We start from the raw sequence: 16,501 nt of genomic DNA, 5'->3' as shown, positions 1-16,501 counted from the left end.
GCATGGATTCTTTATGAATAAAATCTATTATTATTATTATAAAGTAAAATGCAGTCCATAAACAAAACATATTATACTCATGTTCAGTTTAGTTCCTTTATTTATTTCATTCATAAAAAAATCAAACAAAGGAAAAAAATGTTGCATGTACAGTACTATGTACATAATTTTGAGGATATTACACTCTGCCATTTCATGAAATTTTAATACATTTAACTGTTTGAATATTGGGTTTGTGGGTTCCTTGTATGCATTTCCAGAGAGGATTCTTACGGCTGTTTTCTGCATAAGGAAGATTGGAATTTAAATATGTTTTTCAGACACTACCCCACACTTCAGTACAATATGTTAGATTTGGAACAATCAGTGAGTTATACAACATAAACAATGCTTTTTGTTTGAGCAATTACTTCCCTTTGTGTAAAATAGCAATAGTTTTAGATGCTTTAGCCTTTGTATCATTAAGGGTTATGATTTTCGTTGGTTGGATGCTTAAACTTCTTTTTCTATATTTTCTACTCTGTTTCAGTCGATCTGACAAAGCTGGACACCCCCAGTGGTTTGTCCTGGGAGTGGGACAAGTTATCAAGGGCCTTGACATTGGGATGATGGACATGTGTCCAGGGGAGAAACGGAAATTAACAGTTCCCCCTGCCCTGGCCTATGGGGTGAAAGGCAAAGGTACAGTAAACAAATTGGATCAAATTCAAATCTACATAGACTTGTCCGTACTACACTTTTAAACTTCTTGAGAGAAACTACAACTAACTAATGAATAGTTGTAATGATCAATCAATGTTTATTTATATAGCCCTAAATCACAAGTGTCTCAAAGGGCTGCACAAGCCACAACGACATCCTCGGTACAAAGCCCACATAAGGGCAAGGAAAAACTCACCCCAGTGGGACGTCGATGTGAATGACTATGAGAAACCTTGGAGAGGACCGCATATGTGGGTAACCCCCCCCCCCCCCACCTCTAGGGGAGACCGAATGCAATGGCTGTCGAGTGGGTCTGACATAATATTGTGAGAGTCCAGTCCATAGTGGATCCAACATAATAGTAAGAGTCCAGTCCATAGTGGGGCCAGCAGGACACCATCCCGAGCGGAGACGGGTCAGCAGCGCAGAGATGTTCCCAGCCGATGCACAGGCGAGCGGTCCACCCCGGGTCCCGACTCTGGACAGCCAGCACTTCATTCATGGCCACCGGACCTGTGCCCCCCCCCCCCCCTCCACAAGGAAAAGGGGAGCAGAGGAGAAAAGAAAAGAAACGGCAGATCAACTGGTCTAAAAGGGGGGTCTATTTAAAGGCTAGAGTATACAAATGAGTTTTAAGATGGGACTTAAATGCTTCTACTGAGGTAGCATCTCTAATTGTTACCGGGAGGGCATTCCATAGTACTGGAGCCCCAATAGAAAACGCTCTATAGCCCGCAGACTTTTTTTGTGATAGGCAATAAATACAACAATAATGATGGGAAACTCAATGTTTGTATTTATGATTGTTTTTTATCGTTATTTTATTTTTTCTATTTGAATTTATTTAATTATAATTTTCATAAAATATTCAAATGCAATTATTGTGACAAGTTCTTAGGAGTCAATTGATTTACTCAAGTCACTCGTCACAAAGCGTGCGCAAAAACTTGCCCGCGCACAACAAGAATAATATGCACAGCTTACATACAAAAAGTACAAAAACGCAAAATAAACTTCTACTTCCAAATGAACTCTCTTCACAAATAAAACAACCGACAAAAAGGAAAACAGGCTCAATCATGCCATTTCAACAAAGTGAGTAAATGCACGGCCTCGTAACTTTGACCAATACCTACAACTAACCCGCGCATTTTGGTCAATTAAGTTTGTCTCTGAACATCGGTCAAACACACACTACAACTGTCTACTCAACACTTATGTTAGTTTTTGTAAGTCCTCAATGAAGAACACATTTTCATTTGCAATGTCGACCTACCAAAGAGGCAGTGCAGTATTTGCTTGACAGAGATGTTGAAGTGTGATGATAATCTTTCGTCGTTTACTAACAAAGATGTGCGCTATAGATCGCTCTCAACAATCTAATCCACTTTATTTACAAACCCCGTTTCCATATGAGTTGGGAAATTGTGTTAGATGTAAATTTAAACGGAATACAATGATTTGCAAATCCTTTTCAACCCATATTCAATTGAATGCACTACAAAGACAAGATCTATGATGTTCAAACTCATAAACCTTTTTTTTTTTTGCAAATAATAATTAACTTAGAATTACATGGCTGCAACACGTGCCAAAGTAATTGGGAAAGGGCATGTTCACCACTTGTTACATCACTTTTTCTTTCAACAACACTCAATAAACGATTGGAAACTGAGGAAACTAATTGTTGAAGCTTTGAAAGTGGAATTATTTCCCATTCTTGTTTTATGTAGAGCTTCAGTCGTTCAACAGTCCGGGGTCTCCGCTGTCGTATTTAACGCTTCATAATGCGCCACACATTTTCGATGGGAGACAGGTCTGGACTGCAGGCGGGCCAGGAAAGTACCCGCACTCTTTTTTTACGAAGCCACGCTGTTGTAACACGTGCTGAATGTGCCTTGTCATTGTCTTGCTGAAATAAGCAGGGGCGTCCATGAAAAAGACGGCGCTTAGATGGCAGCATATGTTGTTCCAAAACCTGTATGTACCTTTCAGCATTAATGGTGCCTTCACAGATGTGTAAGTTACCCATGCCTTGGGCACTAATGCACCCCCATACCATCACAGATGCTGGCTTTTGAACTTTGCGTCGATAACAGTCTGGATGGTTCGCTTCCCCTTTGGTCCGGATGACATGATGTCGAATATTTCCAAAAACAATTTGAAATGTGGACTCGTCAGACCACAGAACACTTTTCCACTTTGCATGAGTCCATCTTAGATGATCTCAAGCCCAGAGAAGGCGGCGGCGTTTCTGGATGTTGTTGATAAATGGCTTTCGCTTTGCATAGTAGAGCTTTAACTTGCACTTACAGATGTAGCGATGAACTGTATTTAGTGACAGTGGTTTTCTGAAGTGTTCCTGAGCCCATGTGGTGATATCCTTTAGAGATTCATGTCGGTTGTTGATACAGTGCCGTCTGAAGGATCGAAGGTCACAGTCATTCATTGTTGGTTTCCGGCCATGCCGCTTACGTGGAGTGATTTCTCCAGATTCTCTGAACCTTTTGATGATATTATGGAGCGTAGATGTTGAAATCCCTAAATTTCTTGCAATTGCGCTTTGAGAAACGTTGTTCTTAAACTGTTTGACTATTTGCTCACGCAGTTGTGGACAAAGGGGTGTACCTCGCCCCATCCTTTCTTGTGAAAGACTGAGCATTTTTTGGGAAGCTGTTTTCATACCCAATCATGGCACCCACCTGTTCCCAATTAGCCTGCACACCTGTGGGATGTTCCAAATAAGTGTTTGATGAGCATTCCTCAACTTTATCAGTATTTATTGACACCTTTTCCAACTTCTTTGTCATGTGTTGCTGGCATCAAATTCTGAAGTTAATGATTATTTGCAAAAAAAAAATTGTTTATCAGTTTAAACATCAAATAGTTGTCTTTGCAGCATATTCAACTGAATATGGGTTGAAAATGATTTGCAAATCATTGTATTCCGTTTATATTTACATCTAACACAATTTCCCAACTCATATGGAAACGGGGTTTGTATATAGCACATAAAAAATAAAAATAAATCAATAAAAGTGTCACCAAGTGCTGAACAGTAGTTAAAGCACCCATTAAAAAGCGAGAGAAAAATAAGGACAGTCAAATTTAAAAAACATTAAAGTAAAAAAAAATAAAAAATACATAAAATAAAATAAAATAGACCAAGGTCACACAACTTTCGTGTTGGTTTAAAAGCAAAGTAGTAAAAATATGTTTAAGACGTCATTTAGAGACGCCGAATAACCAGAGGGATATCGTTGCAAAGTTTGGGAGCCACGGCAGAAAACGCACAATTCCCTCTGGATTTTAACCGGGTTTTTGGGACGACAATGAGAAATTGATCAGCAGACCTCAGAGACCTTGTTGGGGTGTAGATTTTTAAAAGGTCTGAATTATATTGTGGTGCTAATCCGTTAAGAAAAAAACCCCACAATTTTAGAATGAATTTTAAAATAAACTGGGAGCCACTAAAGGGATGCTAAAATGGCGGTAATGCGCTAATTTTTTTTGTGCCAATTAAAAGGCGAGCAGCAGCATTTTTGACTAACTGTAATCGAGCAAGTGGGGCCTGGTTTATTCCAACATAAAGTGATTTGCAGTGGTCCAAATCTGATAAAATAAAAACATGGATTACCCGCTCAATTTCGTTAAAAGATCAAATTGATTTAGGTTGGTAGGTCTTTATTGTCATTGCACAAGTACAACAAAACGTTGTTTTCAGACAAACAAACAGTGTACAGTGTTACAGAACAGGAACGCTGATGGGTCGCCACAAGGCGCCTCGTAAAAGACGGAACAAAGGTAAACGCTGGGGGAGGATGAGTACAAAAATACAATCGAGACTGGGCTCCTAAAGGGGCCCAGTCTGGAGTGGGAAAACACCTCCATAGCAAAGCACATATTACAACATACAGGACTGTCCCAGAAAATTAGAATATTGTGACAAAGTCCTTTATTTTCTGTAATGCAACTAAAAACATGGAAATGTCATACATTCTGGATTTATTACACATCAACTGAAATATTGCAAGCCTTTTATTATTTTAATATTGCTGATTATGGCATACAGCTTAAGAAAACTCAAAAATCCCATCTCAAAAAATTAGAATATTTCCTCAGACCAAGTAAAAAATAAAGATTTATAACAGCAAAACAAAATCAAACATTTGAAAATGTCTATTAATGCACTCAGTACTTGGTTGGGAATCCTTTTGCACGGATTACTGCATCAATGCGGCGTGGCATGGAGGCAATCAGCCTGTGGCATTGCTGAGGTGTTATGGATGCCCAGGATGCTTCAATAGCGGCCTTTAGCTCATTTGCATTATTTGGTCTGGTGTTTTTCAGCTTCTTCTTCACAATACCCTACAAATTCTCTATGGGGTTCAGGTCAGGGGAGTTCGCAGGCCAATCGAAGACAGTAATGCCATGGTCAGTACACCAGTTACTGGTGGTTTTGGCACTGCTGGATCATGCTGGAAAATGAAATCATCATCTCTATAGAGCTTTTCAACAGATGGAAGCATGTAGTGCTCTAAAATCTCTTGGTACACAGCTGCATTGACTCTGGACTTGATGAAACACAGTGGACCAACACCAGCAGCTGACATGGGTCCCCAAACCATTGCTGACTGTGGGAACTTCACACTGGATTTCAAGCAACTTGGATGTTGCTCCTCTCCAACCTTCCTCCAGACTCTAGCGCCTTGACTTCCAAATGAAATACAAAACTTGCTTTCGTCTGAAAACCGGACTCTGGACCACTCTGCAACGGTCCAGTGCTTCTTTTCCATAGCCCAACAGACGCTTCTTCCGTTGTCTTGAGTTCAGGAGTGGCTTGACCATGGGAATACGGCTACATCTGTTGAAAAGCTCTATGGAGATGATGATTTCATTTTCCAGCATGATCCAGCAGTACCAAAACCACCCGTAACTGGTGTACTGACCATGGCATTACTGTCCTTGATTGGCCTGCTAACTCCCCTGACCTGAACCCCATAGAGAATTTGTGGGGTATTGTGAAGAAGAAGCTGAAAGACACCAGACCCAATAATGCAAATGAGCTAAAGGCCGCTATTGAAGCATCCTGGGCATCCATAACACCTCAGCAATCCCACAGGCTGATTGCCTCCATGCCACGCCGCATTGATGCAGTAATCCGTGCAAAATGATTCCCAACCAAGTACTGAGTGCATTAATTGACATTTTCAAATGTTTGATTTTGTTTTGCTGTTATAAATCTTTATTTTTTACTTGGTCTGAGGAAATATTCTAATTTTTTGAGATGGGATTTTTAAGTTTTCTTAAGCTATATGCCATAATCAGCAATATTAAAATAATAAAAGGCTTGCAATATTTCAGTTGACATTTTCATGTTTTTAGTTGCATTACAGAAAATAAAGGACTTTATCACAATATTCTAATTTTCTGAGACAGTCCTGTACATCTCGAGACTTGCAACAGAGGGGAGGAAGTGGGGGATACGGTGGCAGGCTGCAGCTCTTCAGACGCTGCCCAGCTGTCCATCACCCCTAAGGGATTCGCGTCAAGTATATTTTATATTTAGTTTTTGCTAAACGTCTTAGATGATAAAAACTGGGTCGAAAAACAGAGTTAATCTGCTGTTCCCATTTAAAATCATTTTCGAACTGAAAACTAAAATTAGTGACTGTGGATTTAAAATAAACCATCAGAGGGCCCAGGTCCCTGGGGTGAGCATTCTGGTTTACATTTGAGCTGAATTAAATTATTTCCGTCTTGTTCTCATTTAAATTTAGGAAGTTTACTGCTAACCATGCTTATGTCCTGAAGACAATTTGAAAGTGATTTCAAATAGGTGTCACTTTTCCTTTTTAGAGGGACATAGATTTGTGTATCATTAGCATAAAGATGATAGGGCATATTCTATTTTTTTTTTATGTGTTGCATGGGCAGGATGTACATTGACAACAGGATAAGTCCTAGAATCAAGCGCTGAAGGACACCTGCAGGACAAGGGAGCAGAATCATCAATTTGGATTTGAAAAGATCTGTTTGTCAGATATGACTTGAAGCAGTTTAAGGGTGTGCCTCTTAAACTCACACATTGTTTCAAGCGACTGACGAGAGTTGCGTGATCTCCTGTGTCCAATGCAGCAGTTAGATCTAAAATATTAAAATGGAAGAATCGCTAGAATCAGTGAATATTAAAAGGTTGTTAAAAACCCTTAAAAGGGCAGATTCGGTGCTATGAAAGGCTTTAAAATCGAACTGAAAAACATCAAGAATAGCATAGATATGACTGTAATTGTCAAAGCGCAGCTTTCTCTAAAATCTTTGAAATAAAAGGAAGCTTCGAAATGGGTCTAGTATTTGATCAAATTGAGTTAGGTTTCATTAGCAGAGGTTCCACAACAGCTTACTTAAAAAAAATTGGGACAATGAGTCCCTTAAGCTGCTGTTAATTATTTCCTGGACGTGGGGGCCGATGACATCCCAGACATACTTGAACAGACGAGGTGGTATTACCGGTAAGTCAGTGGAAAACGCTGCAGGTTTGAGCTGTGAAACGTGTGGGTGTAAATGTGTTTTAAGATGTTTAAGTGTAAATGAATGTTTAAGATGGACAAACACTTTTCAAGCGTAAAAAACATACACAGAGAATATCTACAACTTGTGGACGACAGCAGACCATAGGTTGTAATACGCCACGTGACTTTTGAACGGAAGTAAACGAAGTGGTGGGCCGCCAAACCCAAATGGCCATTATGCAGCAAACAGAGTGTGAACAATCTGAGAACGCAAGGGGCCTAGATCTTACCGCTAAAAGCAGATAGGAGCAAAAAAAAAAATCAAAATATGCAATGGAATCTATCACTATACTTTATCAAAACAAGATTATTTGAGTGATATGGAGGATTATCTGCCGGTCGCGTTCCCAGACATGTCGAACCATCGTGTGCTCCAGACGCCATTCTACATGGTGAAACAGCTTGGAAGTATGACGGTCTTCAACTTCTTTGTGTGGCAAATTGATATCAAGACTCTCCGGGATAAATCCTGCATTGTTTTTGCTCGGGTAAATTTGTATTTCTTGAATTAACTCCGCGTCTACAGCCATGATTGTTGCCTTTTTGTTGCAAGCGCCGCTTACAAATACGCGTGTTTTACCCCATCTTTATCAAAATATAACTATAAAGCTCACCTGCACTACCATGAGCTTATGTAACGAAATTTCGTTCTTATCTGTGCTGTAAAGTTCAAATTTGAATAACAATAAAAAGGAAGTCTAAGTCTAAGTCTAACATTGTGTGTGTGCTGAAAGCTTTATTTATGATTGCTGCTGTTGGTAAACGCTTAAGTCTTTTAGGTTTTGCTGACATATGCTTCCTTTTATTTAAACTTGCCGAGTTAGTGGTTTACATAACACTTGTAGCAAAAATGCTTTTTAAGAACTCTGAAAGAAGATAAAATACAAATATCAAGATAATATTTAAATGGGAAATACAAAACGTTCAAAGTTTCCTTACCATTATTGCTATGTTGTCTATTACCATTGTTGGCATTTTGTCTATTACCATTGTTGGTATATTCATTATTCCTACATTGTTGCTACAAATTATTGTTACAGTGTAATAATTATTGTTACCTGTGGCAATGCCACTATGATACAACATATGTATTATAATCCTTGAACAAAGTAACAGTGAAACTCATGTGAATAATCACTGAATGGAGAACTGGGGGTGGGATTAAATAAATTATCTTCTTCCTACTCCCTTTCAGGCAAAACTGGACAATCATGCATTACATACTATAAATTACCCTTTGCACTATATTAATTTATATTATTATATGTTGTCAACTTTGTACTTTTTTATGTCATTGCCTGAAATAAATAAATAAATGAAAAAATAAATGAAAGTATATCAAACAAACCTTTAACGAAGTGATCACTGCAAACTTGGACTGGAGTGCGTGCCACTTTTGTCATTTTTTGTCAAATTAAAAAAAAAAAAGTGCCACTGATAGTCTCACTCTCACACACACACACACCCGGTGTGTTGAAATTACTCTCTGCATTTGACCCATCCCCTTGTTCCACCCCCTGGGAGGCGAGAGGAGCAGTGAGCAACAGCGGTGGTTGCGCTCGGGAATAATTTTGGTGATTTAACCCCCAATTCCAACCCTTGATGCTGAGTGCCAAGCAGGGAGGTAATGGGTCCCATTTTTATAGTCTTTGGTATGACTCGGCCGGGGTTTGAACTCACGACCTACCGATCTCAGGGCGGACACTCTATCCACAAGGCCACTGAGCAGGCAAATTTTGCGCTCTTTCTCCCTTCTTGATTACCTGTCAAAGAATTCTGAAGAAACTTGTATACTTTTTGCATTCCAAAAGACTAAAAGAATTGCAAGTATAGGGCATTTTTCTTTGACAAAGGCAAAATGCCGGCCAGAATGCTATGACAACAGACGCTCGCTGGCCCACCACTTCGAGTCTCAAATATTTAATGAATGGGACGTGATGTCAGGTAAATACAACCTATAAGGAAGCATTTTGGGGTGTTTTTTTTTTCTATTTTTGTAATTATTACTACTATTAGTTATAACAAAAACAGTACAGTCGTTTTACAATGAGCTCTGACTATGTGATTTTACTGCCATCTGGTGTCTACTTTTAGGTCTGTGCAGTCTAAAACGAGAAAAACATCAATACAGTATTTGTTTTCCAATTGTTGTTAAAATCCAGTGCTTTTTGAGGTTAAGGTTACATAGTGTCACGGTCGGGGCGCATGATGATGCGGGGTTTTGTTCTCCCAAGATGCAAAGGACGAATCCGGACAGTACTTGCAGGCATGCTTGCCAACACTCCCGGATTTTCCGGGAGACTCCCGAAATTCAGAGCCTCTCCCGTAAACCTCCCGGGACAAATTTTCTCCCGAAATTCAGGCGGAGCTGGAGGCCGCGCCCCCTCCAGCTCCATGCGGACCTGAGTGAGCCTCTTTTCACTTCCGCTTTCCCACAATACAAACAGCGTGCCTGCCCAATCACGTTATAACTGTAGAATGATGGAGGGCGAGTTCTTGGTTTCTTATGTGGGTTTATTGTTAGGCAGTTTCATTAACGTCCTCCCAGCGCGGCAACAACACACAACAACAGCAGTCACGTTTTTGTCTACCGTAAAGCAGTTTTTCTGCCATAAACAGCAATGTTGTGACACTCTTAAACAGGACAATACTGCCATCTACTGTACATACATATGTGACAATAACATCTAGGGCTTTTAGAGAGTGCAGTGCACAACTGCGCACACAACAAGGAGACGAGAGAGAGGGTGTTCAGCATGGTTAGAAAAATAGTGACAGAGAATAGAACAAGGATGGACAATTCAACCCTTAACTCAACAATGAGTAGATGAGTGTTATGTGTGTGTAATAAAATAAATATATATATATATATATATATATATATAGCTAGAATTCACTGAAAGTCAAGTATTTATTTTATTTCTATATATATATATATATATATATATATATATATATATATATATATAATAACTATATACATATATATAATAACTATATATATATATATATATATATATATATATAGCTAGAATTCACTGAAAGTCAAGTATTTCTTATATATATATATGAAATACTTGACTTGGTGAATTCTAGCTGTAAATATACTCCTCCCCTCTTAGCCACGCCCCGACCTCCCGAAATTGGAGGTCTCAAGTATGCTTGCAGGTAACAACTTGATTTAATAATAAAACAACACAAAACAGAAAACAAACCGACTGGAAAAGGTGCCGAGCGCACCGGAAGCTTAGGCTACAACTTAGCAAAGACTATGACACTTAGCAGGGGCTAGGAGACAAGCAAAAACATACGTCGCACTATGGTAACCTAACTCAAAGGTGCACAGACAGGAACAAAATGAGTTCAAGACTAACAGAAAACACACGTGACCCGAAAACCCAAACAGAAATATGATCCGGGCAGCGGATCATAACACATAGAACACTTAAAACATTGATAAAAAAATTCATAAACTACAAATTGTTTCAATGTCATTCAAAAAATAAGCCTCAAAACATTTATTGCAACTTTCTGAAAAAGCGGCTGCCAATTGAAGGATTTCAGGCCACAACAGGAGGGACTGCCTCGAGGATGATCAACATTTGGCATACTTCATTGTCCACTTTTCAAACTTTTACTGCTTTGCTTTTAAACCAATGTGAGATTTTGAACAGATTTTAATTTAAAAAGTTATATTTGAACAGTTTACAATTTCTTTTAGCGGGCTGTCTTTACTATATTTGATTTAAATGTTGTTTTTATGCTCTCCTATGTTTGTCTTGTTACTGATGTACTTTAATTGTGGTCACTGTTAAAGTGCTTTACGGGTGTCCTTCTAGTTACCGACTGTATTACTGCATGACTGTTTTTGCCCTTTCTTCTTTTTACATTCCAGCTCTTTAGCTGAGACAGCATCACTTCCTCAACAGTGCAACCTTCTCATCCCTCCATGACTAAGCATGCACGCAGGTTCTAAGGTTCTACCGTGTTCTTGCATTGCACTAACAGCTTCACCTTTTAAATCCTTATGTTGGCATTTCTGTTGTTATTTTGCCTGAGATTCATCACTTATTATTGCATCTCAGAGCCTTCATTTGAAAACCGAACAAATAATGATAAATAGCGAAGCACGTATGTTACATTCCTTTCACAAAAGTGATAAACACTCAGTAACTGATGGTTTTGCATATGCCTGAATTTCTAGGCCCTGTGCCGCCGAACGCGACTGTTGTGTTCGAAGTGGAGCTCTACTCTGTGTCCAGGGGACCACGCAGCATGGAAGCATTTGGAAAAGTAGACCTCAATAATGACCGCAGTCTCACAAGGGCAGAGGTAACAACAATAATGGCAAACTTTTACGTGCGTGTAGATTCTCAGTCATCCAGATTAAGGTAAACTGCATAAATTGAACTGAGGCAACTAGACTTTAATCTTTTGATCAAAAAAAAAAAAAGTTAAAGTACCAATGATTGTCTCATACACACTAGGTGTGGCGAAATTATTCTCTGCACTTGACCCATCACCCTTGATCACCCCCTGGGAGGTGAGGGGAGCAGTGGGCAGCAGCGGTGGCCGCGCCCGGGAATCATTTTTGGTGATTTAACCCCCAATTCCAACCCTTGATGCTGAGTGCCAAGCAGAGAGGTAATGGGTCCCATTTTTAAAGTCTTTGGTATGAACAAAGCTTCCTTAGTTTGAAATTTTAGGTGTGGAATTTAACTACAAAACCCAAAACCAGTAAAGTTGGCATGTTGTGTAATTGTAGTTTTCAACCTATATTCAATTGAATAGACTGCAAAGACAAGATACTTAACGTTCGAACTGGAAAACGTTGTTATTTTTTGCAAATATTAGCGCATTTAGAATTTGATGCCTGCAACATATTTCAAAAAAGTTGGCACAAGTGGTAAGAAAAAGACTGAGAAAGTTGAGGAATGCTCATCAAAGACTTATTTGGAAAATCCCACAGGTGAACAGGCTAATTGGGAACAGGTGGGTGCCATGATTGGGTATAAAAGCAGCTTCCATGAAATGCTCAGTCATTCACAAACAAGGATTGGGCGAGGGTCGCCACTTTGTGAACAAATGCCTGAGCAACTTGTTTAAGAACAACATTTCTCAACCATCTATTGCTAGGAATTTAGGGATTTCACCATCTACGTTCTGTAATATCATCAAAAGGTTCAGAGAATCTGTAGAAATCACTGCAAGTAAGCAGCAAGGCTGAAAACCAACATTGAATGCCCATGACCTTCGATCCCTCAGGTGGTACTGCATCAAAAACCGACATCAGTGTGTAAAGGATATCATCACATGGGCTCAGGAACACTTCAGAAAACCACTGTCAGTAACTAGAGTCCGTCGCTACATCTGTAAGTTCGCTGGGCCCGAGCTCATCCAAGATGGACTGATGCAAAGTGGAAAAGTGTTTTGTGGTCTGACGAAATGTGGACGCCGTGTGCTCCGGAACAAAGAGGAAAAGAACCATCCGGATTGTTACAGGCGCAAAGTTCAAAAGCCAGCATCTGTGATGGCATGGGGGTGTATTAGTGCCCAAGGCATGGGTAACTTACACATCTGTGTAATTAATGCTGAAAGGTACATACAGGTTGTGGAGCAACATATGTTGCCATCCAAGCAACATTAATATGGACGCCCCTGCTTATTTCAGCAAGACAATGCCAAGCCACATGTTACAACAGCGTGGCTTCACAGTAAAAGAGTGCGGGTACTAGACTGGCCTGCCTGTAGTCCAGACCTGTCTTCCATTGAAAATGTGTGGCGCAATATGAAGCCTAAAATACACAACTGAGAACCCGGACTGTTGAACGACGTAAGCTGTACATCAAGCAACAATGGGAAATAATTCCAAAAATGGTTTTCCTCAGTTCCCAAATGTTTACTGAGTGTTGTTAAAAGGAAAGGCCATGTAACACAGTGGTAAAAATGCCCCTGTGCCAACTTTTTTTGCAATGTGTTGCTGCCATCAAATTCTAAAACTTAAGTTTCTCAGTTCGAACATTACATATCTACCGGTAGTCTTTTTAGTCTATTCAAGTGAATATAAGTTGAAAAGGGTTTGTAAATCATTGTATTGTGTTTTGATTTACGAATTACACAATGTGCCAACTTCACTGGTTTTGGGTTTTGTATTTGTGTCTCTGGTGTGTGCGGCCACACCAGCTGCATACCAATAGGTCATTTGACTAACAATTGGCATAACAACTCGTGGAATGAGACAATCTTTGGAGTTGGATGTAAACGGAGTTGCCAACGGATGTTCTCTTTCATCCAGGACATTGTATTCTCATGGAATTCAATCGATTGCAACTAGACTATTTGGTTTGTCTTAGAAAACGTTTTGCCTTTCATCCAAGTAAGCTTCATCAGTTCATGCTCATAGACTTAAATTGGTTGGATCTAGTCTGGATCTCCATCTAGATCTAATCAAGCTTGGTTAGATTGGTCAGGATCTAGTCTGGATCTTCATCTAGATCTGACCAAGCTCAGTCTGTGAGCATGAACTACTTGGAAGAGAGGCGAAACGTCTTCTAAGACAAACCAAATAGTCCCAGTTGCGATGGGTTGAATGCCATGATAGGCTAGGTGTGAATGAAGCTGTCTATTGTCATATTAGAAAGGCGCTGTCAGCTGCTTTCAACAATTGCTGGGTTGCAATCATGTGACATTCTAAACCACTTCCAGTTTTTAGATGGAGGGCAACTATTTCATGTCTACCGAACGTGAGCGAATTATACAGATACCACCACAAAATAACAAAAAGTGACTGCATTTATCCTTACACCATAAAGAAAAAGGATTTCTCGCTGGATTGGAAAGATCTGCCCGAAATAACGGAGGTAGACATATCAAAATATATGTTCGCACAAATGTATTTCTACACCAGGAAGCAATTCAAGAATCATAAAAGTATGGAGGCATACAACTTCTTCACCTGTGGCTGGGTCCATGGTCTTGGCATAAGAGTTTTAAAGGACAAGCTAAGACTCATATTCACATGTGTAAATAACGTTTTTGTCATTTACATGTATTTGTTTTTTTAATTGATGCATTTATTTGACAGGGACAGCACAATTAAACATTGCTACCCGTAGGTAACCGATGTCAAAGTACGTAAGACTTATAGCCACAGGCTAATTTGCAACCCTCGTCCCTGGTTAGGCTTTTTAAAAAAAAAGAAAGTTGAGAATAGTGTAAAACACATAGAAAAGGATTTAGACAAGTACAAAAATGAATAATACAAATACAAATGCTATAACTATCTTTGCTACAACTTATTTTTATTTGGTTACATTGCTCTTCTCATATTTTGACCTCTTCGGACTTATATTTGACTTTTTGTTGTGGCCTAAGTTTAGTGTAGGATCCCACTCGAATAAAGCCCACGGCTTTCTTACACGACTAAGTTTTTATGTTTCTGCTATGAAAATCGACAACCATTAAGTAAACTAGTTACCAGCAATACGGTACGTTGGATTAACAATCACAATATTTATTACTAGGACTTAACGTGACAATTGTTCAAGTGATCGCTGCAGACAAGAGCATGGTGCGACTGTACTCCACAGGATTAAAGTGACATGTTTGAGAGCCATTTCGCAGTTTGCCTGACTTTATTCCTTTTATGAACCAATTCTTTTGGGAATCTTTAAAAGCTCTTTCCTCTTTTAATTTGACTGATTGGAACACCCAAGAACAGCTCAGCAAAGCGACATTTTCAGCTCAAACTCTCCACTCACTAATGCGTCTTCCACTTGATTTATCGCTAGGCTCAAGCTTGTTTGCCCTCCATGTTCATTACACCGTAACGTGATATGCAACCCAGCAATACTCTTGACATCTGTCTCCCAAAGATTCTCATTCCCTGGGAACAGTGGCCACTGACGAGAATGGTCGTTCGCCAGTAAACCCAATTGTGACCACCCTTCAGGGGACACATCCTCCAGAAACATACTGTAAATATGGAGACCTCACATCTACTACTACCCATCTTGCATTGGGCAGCATGTTTAACTTTGATTCGCCAGATAAGTAAGCAGGAGTGTTGTTTATTCTGGAAAATATAATGAACAACTGAAACCAAATTAGAATTGACTAGGCTAGATCATTGATCCCTTGCAGATTTGACACAATACCTGTCCTTGCACGAGGTTTAATTTTGTTCAATTTCTGTCCAGCACTGTGGTCAACTGAGGTTGTTTTAAATCTTTGTACTATTGTGGTTATAGAATGGTAATTAATTGACACAGTTTTCCTTTTTGCAGGTAAAAGATTACTTGAAACTTGAATTTGAAAAGGATGGGAAGCCACGAGATGAGCCCTTCTACGAGAAGATATTGAATGACATATTCCGCAAGAGTGACAACGACAAAGACGGGATTATCAGCGCAAAGGAGTATAATATTTATCAACACGATGAGCTGTAGTTTCTGTAGTAGTTGCTAGTTATTCTTTTCAAGTCGGTATGTTTAAATGCTTAGGTCAGGGGTCGGCAACCTTCACCAGTCAAAGAGCCATTTTGACCAGTTTCACAAATTAAAGAAAACAAAAATCTTTTGAAATTTAAAATGAAATAACACTGCATACAAAGTTTTTTTTTGCTTTGTGCTATGTACATACCAAGGGTCTCAGACACGCGGCCCACACCTTAATATGTGAATTGAACGTTAGTGCGGCCCGCGGGTTTTATATGAATGGCGCTTGACAGCGTCATACTTATCAACCCTCCCGATTTTTCCGGCAGACTACGAATTTCAGGGCAACTATTCTCTCAAACGTGCCGTGATGGTACAGCATTTAGCGTCCACTACAACCAGTGTGCCGGCCCAGCCACACGTTGTATGAGGCTTCTGCCTGCTCACGTTATTTGCTCAACAACCACACAGGTCACACTGACGGTGGTGGTATAAAAAACTTTAACACTCTTACTAATAATGCGCCACACTTTGAACCCACACCAAACAAGAATGACAAACACATTTTGGGAGAACATCCGCACCGTAACACAACATAAACACAACAGAACAAATACCCAGAATCCCATGCAGCCCTAACTCTTCCGGGCTACATTCTACACCCCCGCTACCAAACCCCGCCTACTTTTACCTTTATTGAACACTCTTGTTGGCAAATACATCAATGAATGCAGAGGGATGGAAGAGCCGCACCAATGCCACCTTTGTACTTTGTCTCTCTAAGACACTCAC

The 16,501-nt window shown here is 39.6% G+C and overlaps 2 protein-coding genes across 2 annotated transcripts in view; one reads left to right on the top strand and one right to left on the bottom strand.

Annotated features, from left to right (window-relative positions):
• Positions 1-16,152, top strand: part of fkbp7 (FKBP prolyl isomerase 7) — a 26,572-nt gene extending 10,420 nt beyond the window's left edge. The window contains exons 2-4 of the mRNA XM_061926245.2: positions 530-681; positions 11,479-11,606; positions 15,560-16,152. Of these exons, the coding sequence (XP_061782229.1) occupies positions 530-681; positions 11,479-11,606; positions 15,560-15,721 (442 nt within the window). The 3' untranslated portion in view covers positions 15,722-16,152. The remainder of the gene's footprint in view (positions 1-529; positions 682-11,478; positions 11,607-15,559) is intronic.
• The window catches only part of osgepl1 (O-sialoglycoprotein endopeptidase-like 1), a 43,796-nt gene that overhangs the window by 10,186 nt on the left and 17,109 nt on the right, over positions 1-16,501 (bottom strand). The window lies entirely within an intron of this gene.

This window comes from Nerophis lumbriciformis, linkage group LG31 (genome assembly GCF_033978685.3).
Source record: "Nerophis lumbriciformis linkage group LG31, RoL_Nlum_v2.1, whole genome shotgun sequence".
Taxonomy (NCBI): domain Eukaryota; kingdom Metazoa; phylum Chordata; class Actinopteri; order Syngnathiformes; family Syngnathidae; genus Nerophis; species Nerophis lumbriciformis.
The sequence above is the reverse complement of the archived record's forward strand: the minus strand, read 5'-3'. Positions and strand labels throughout refer to the sequence as shown.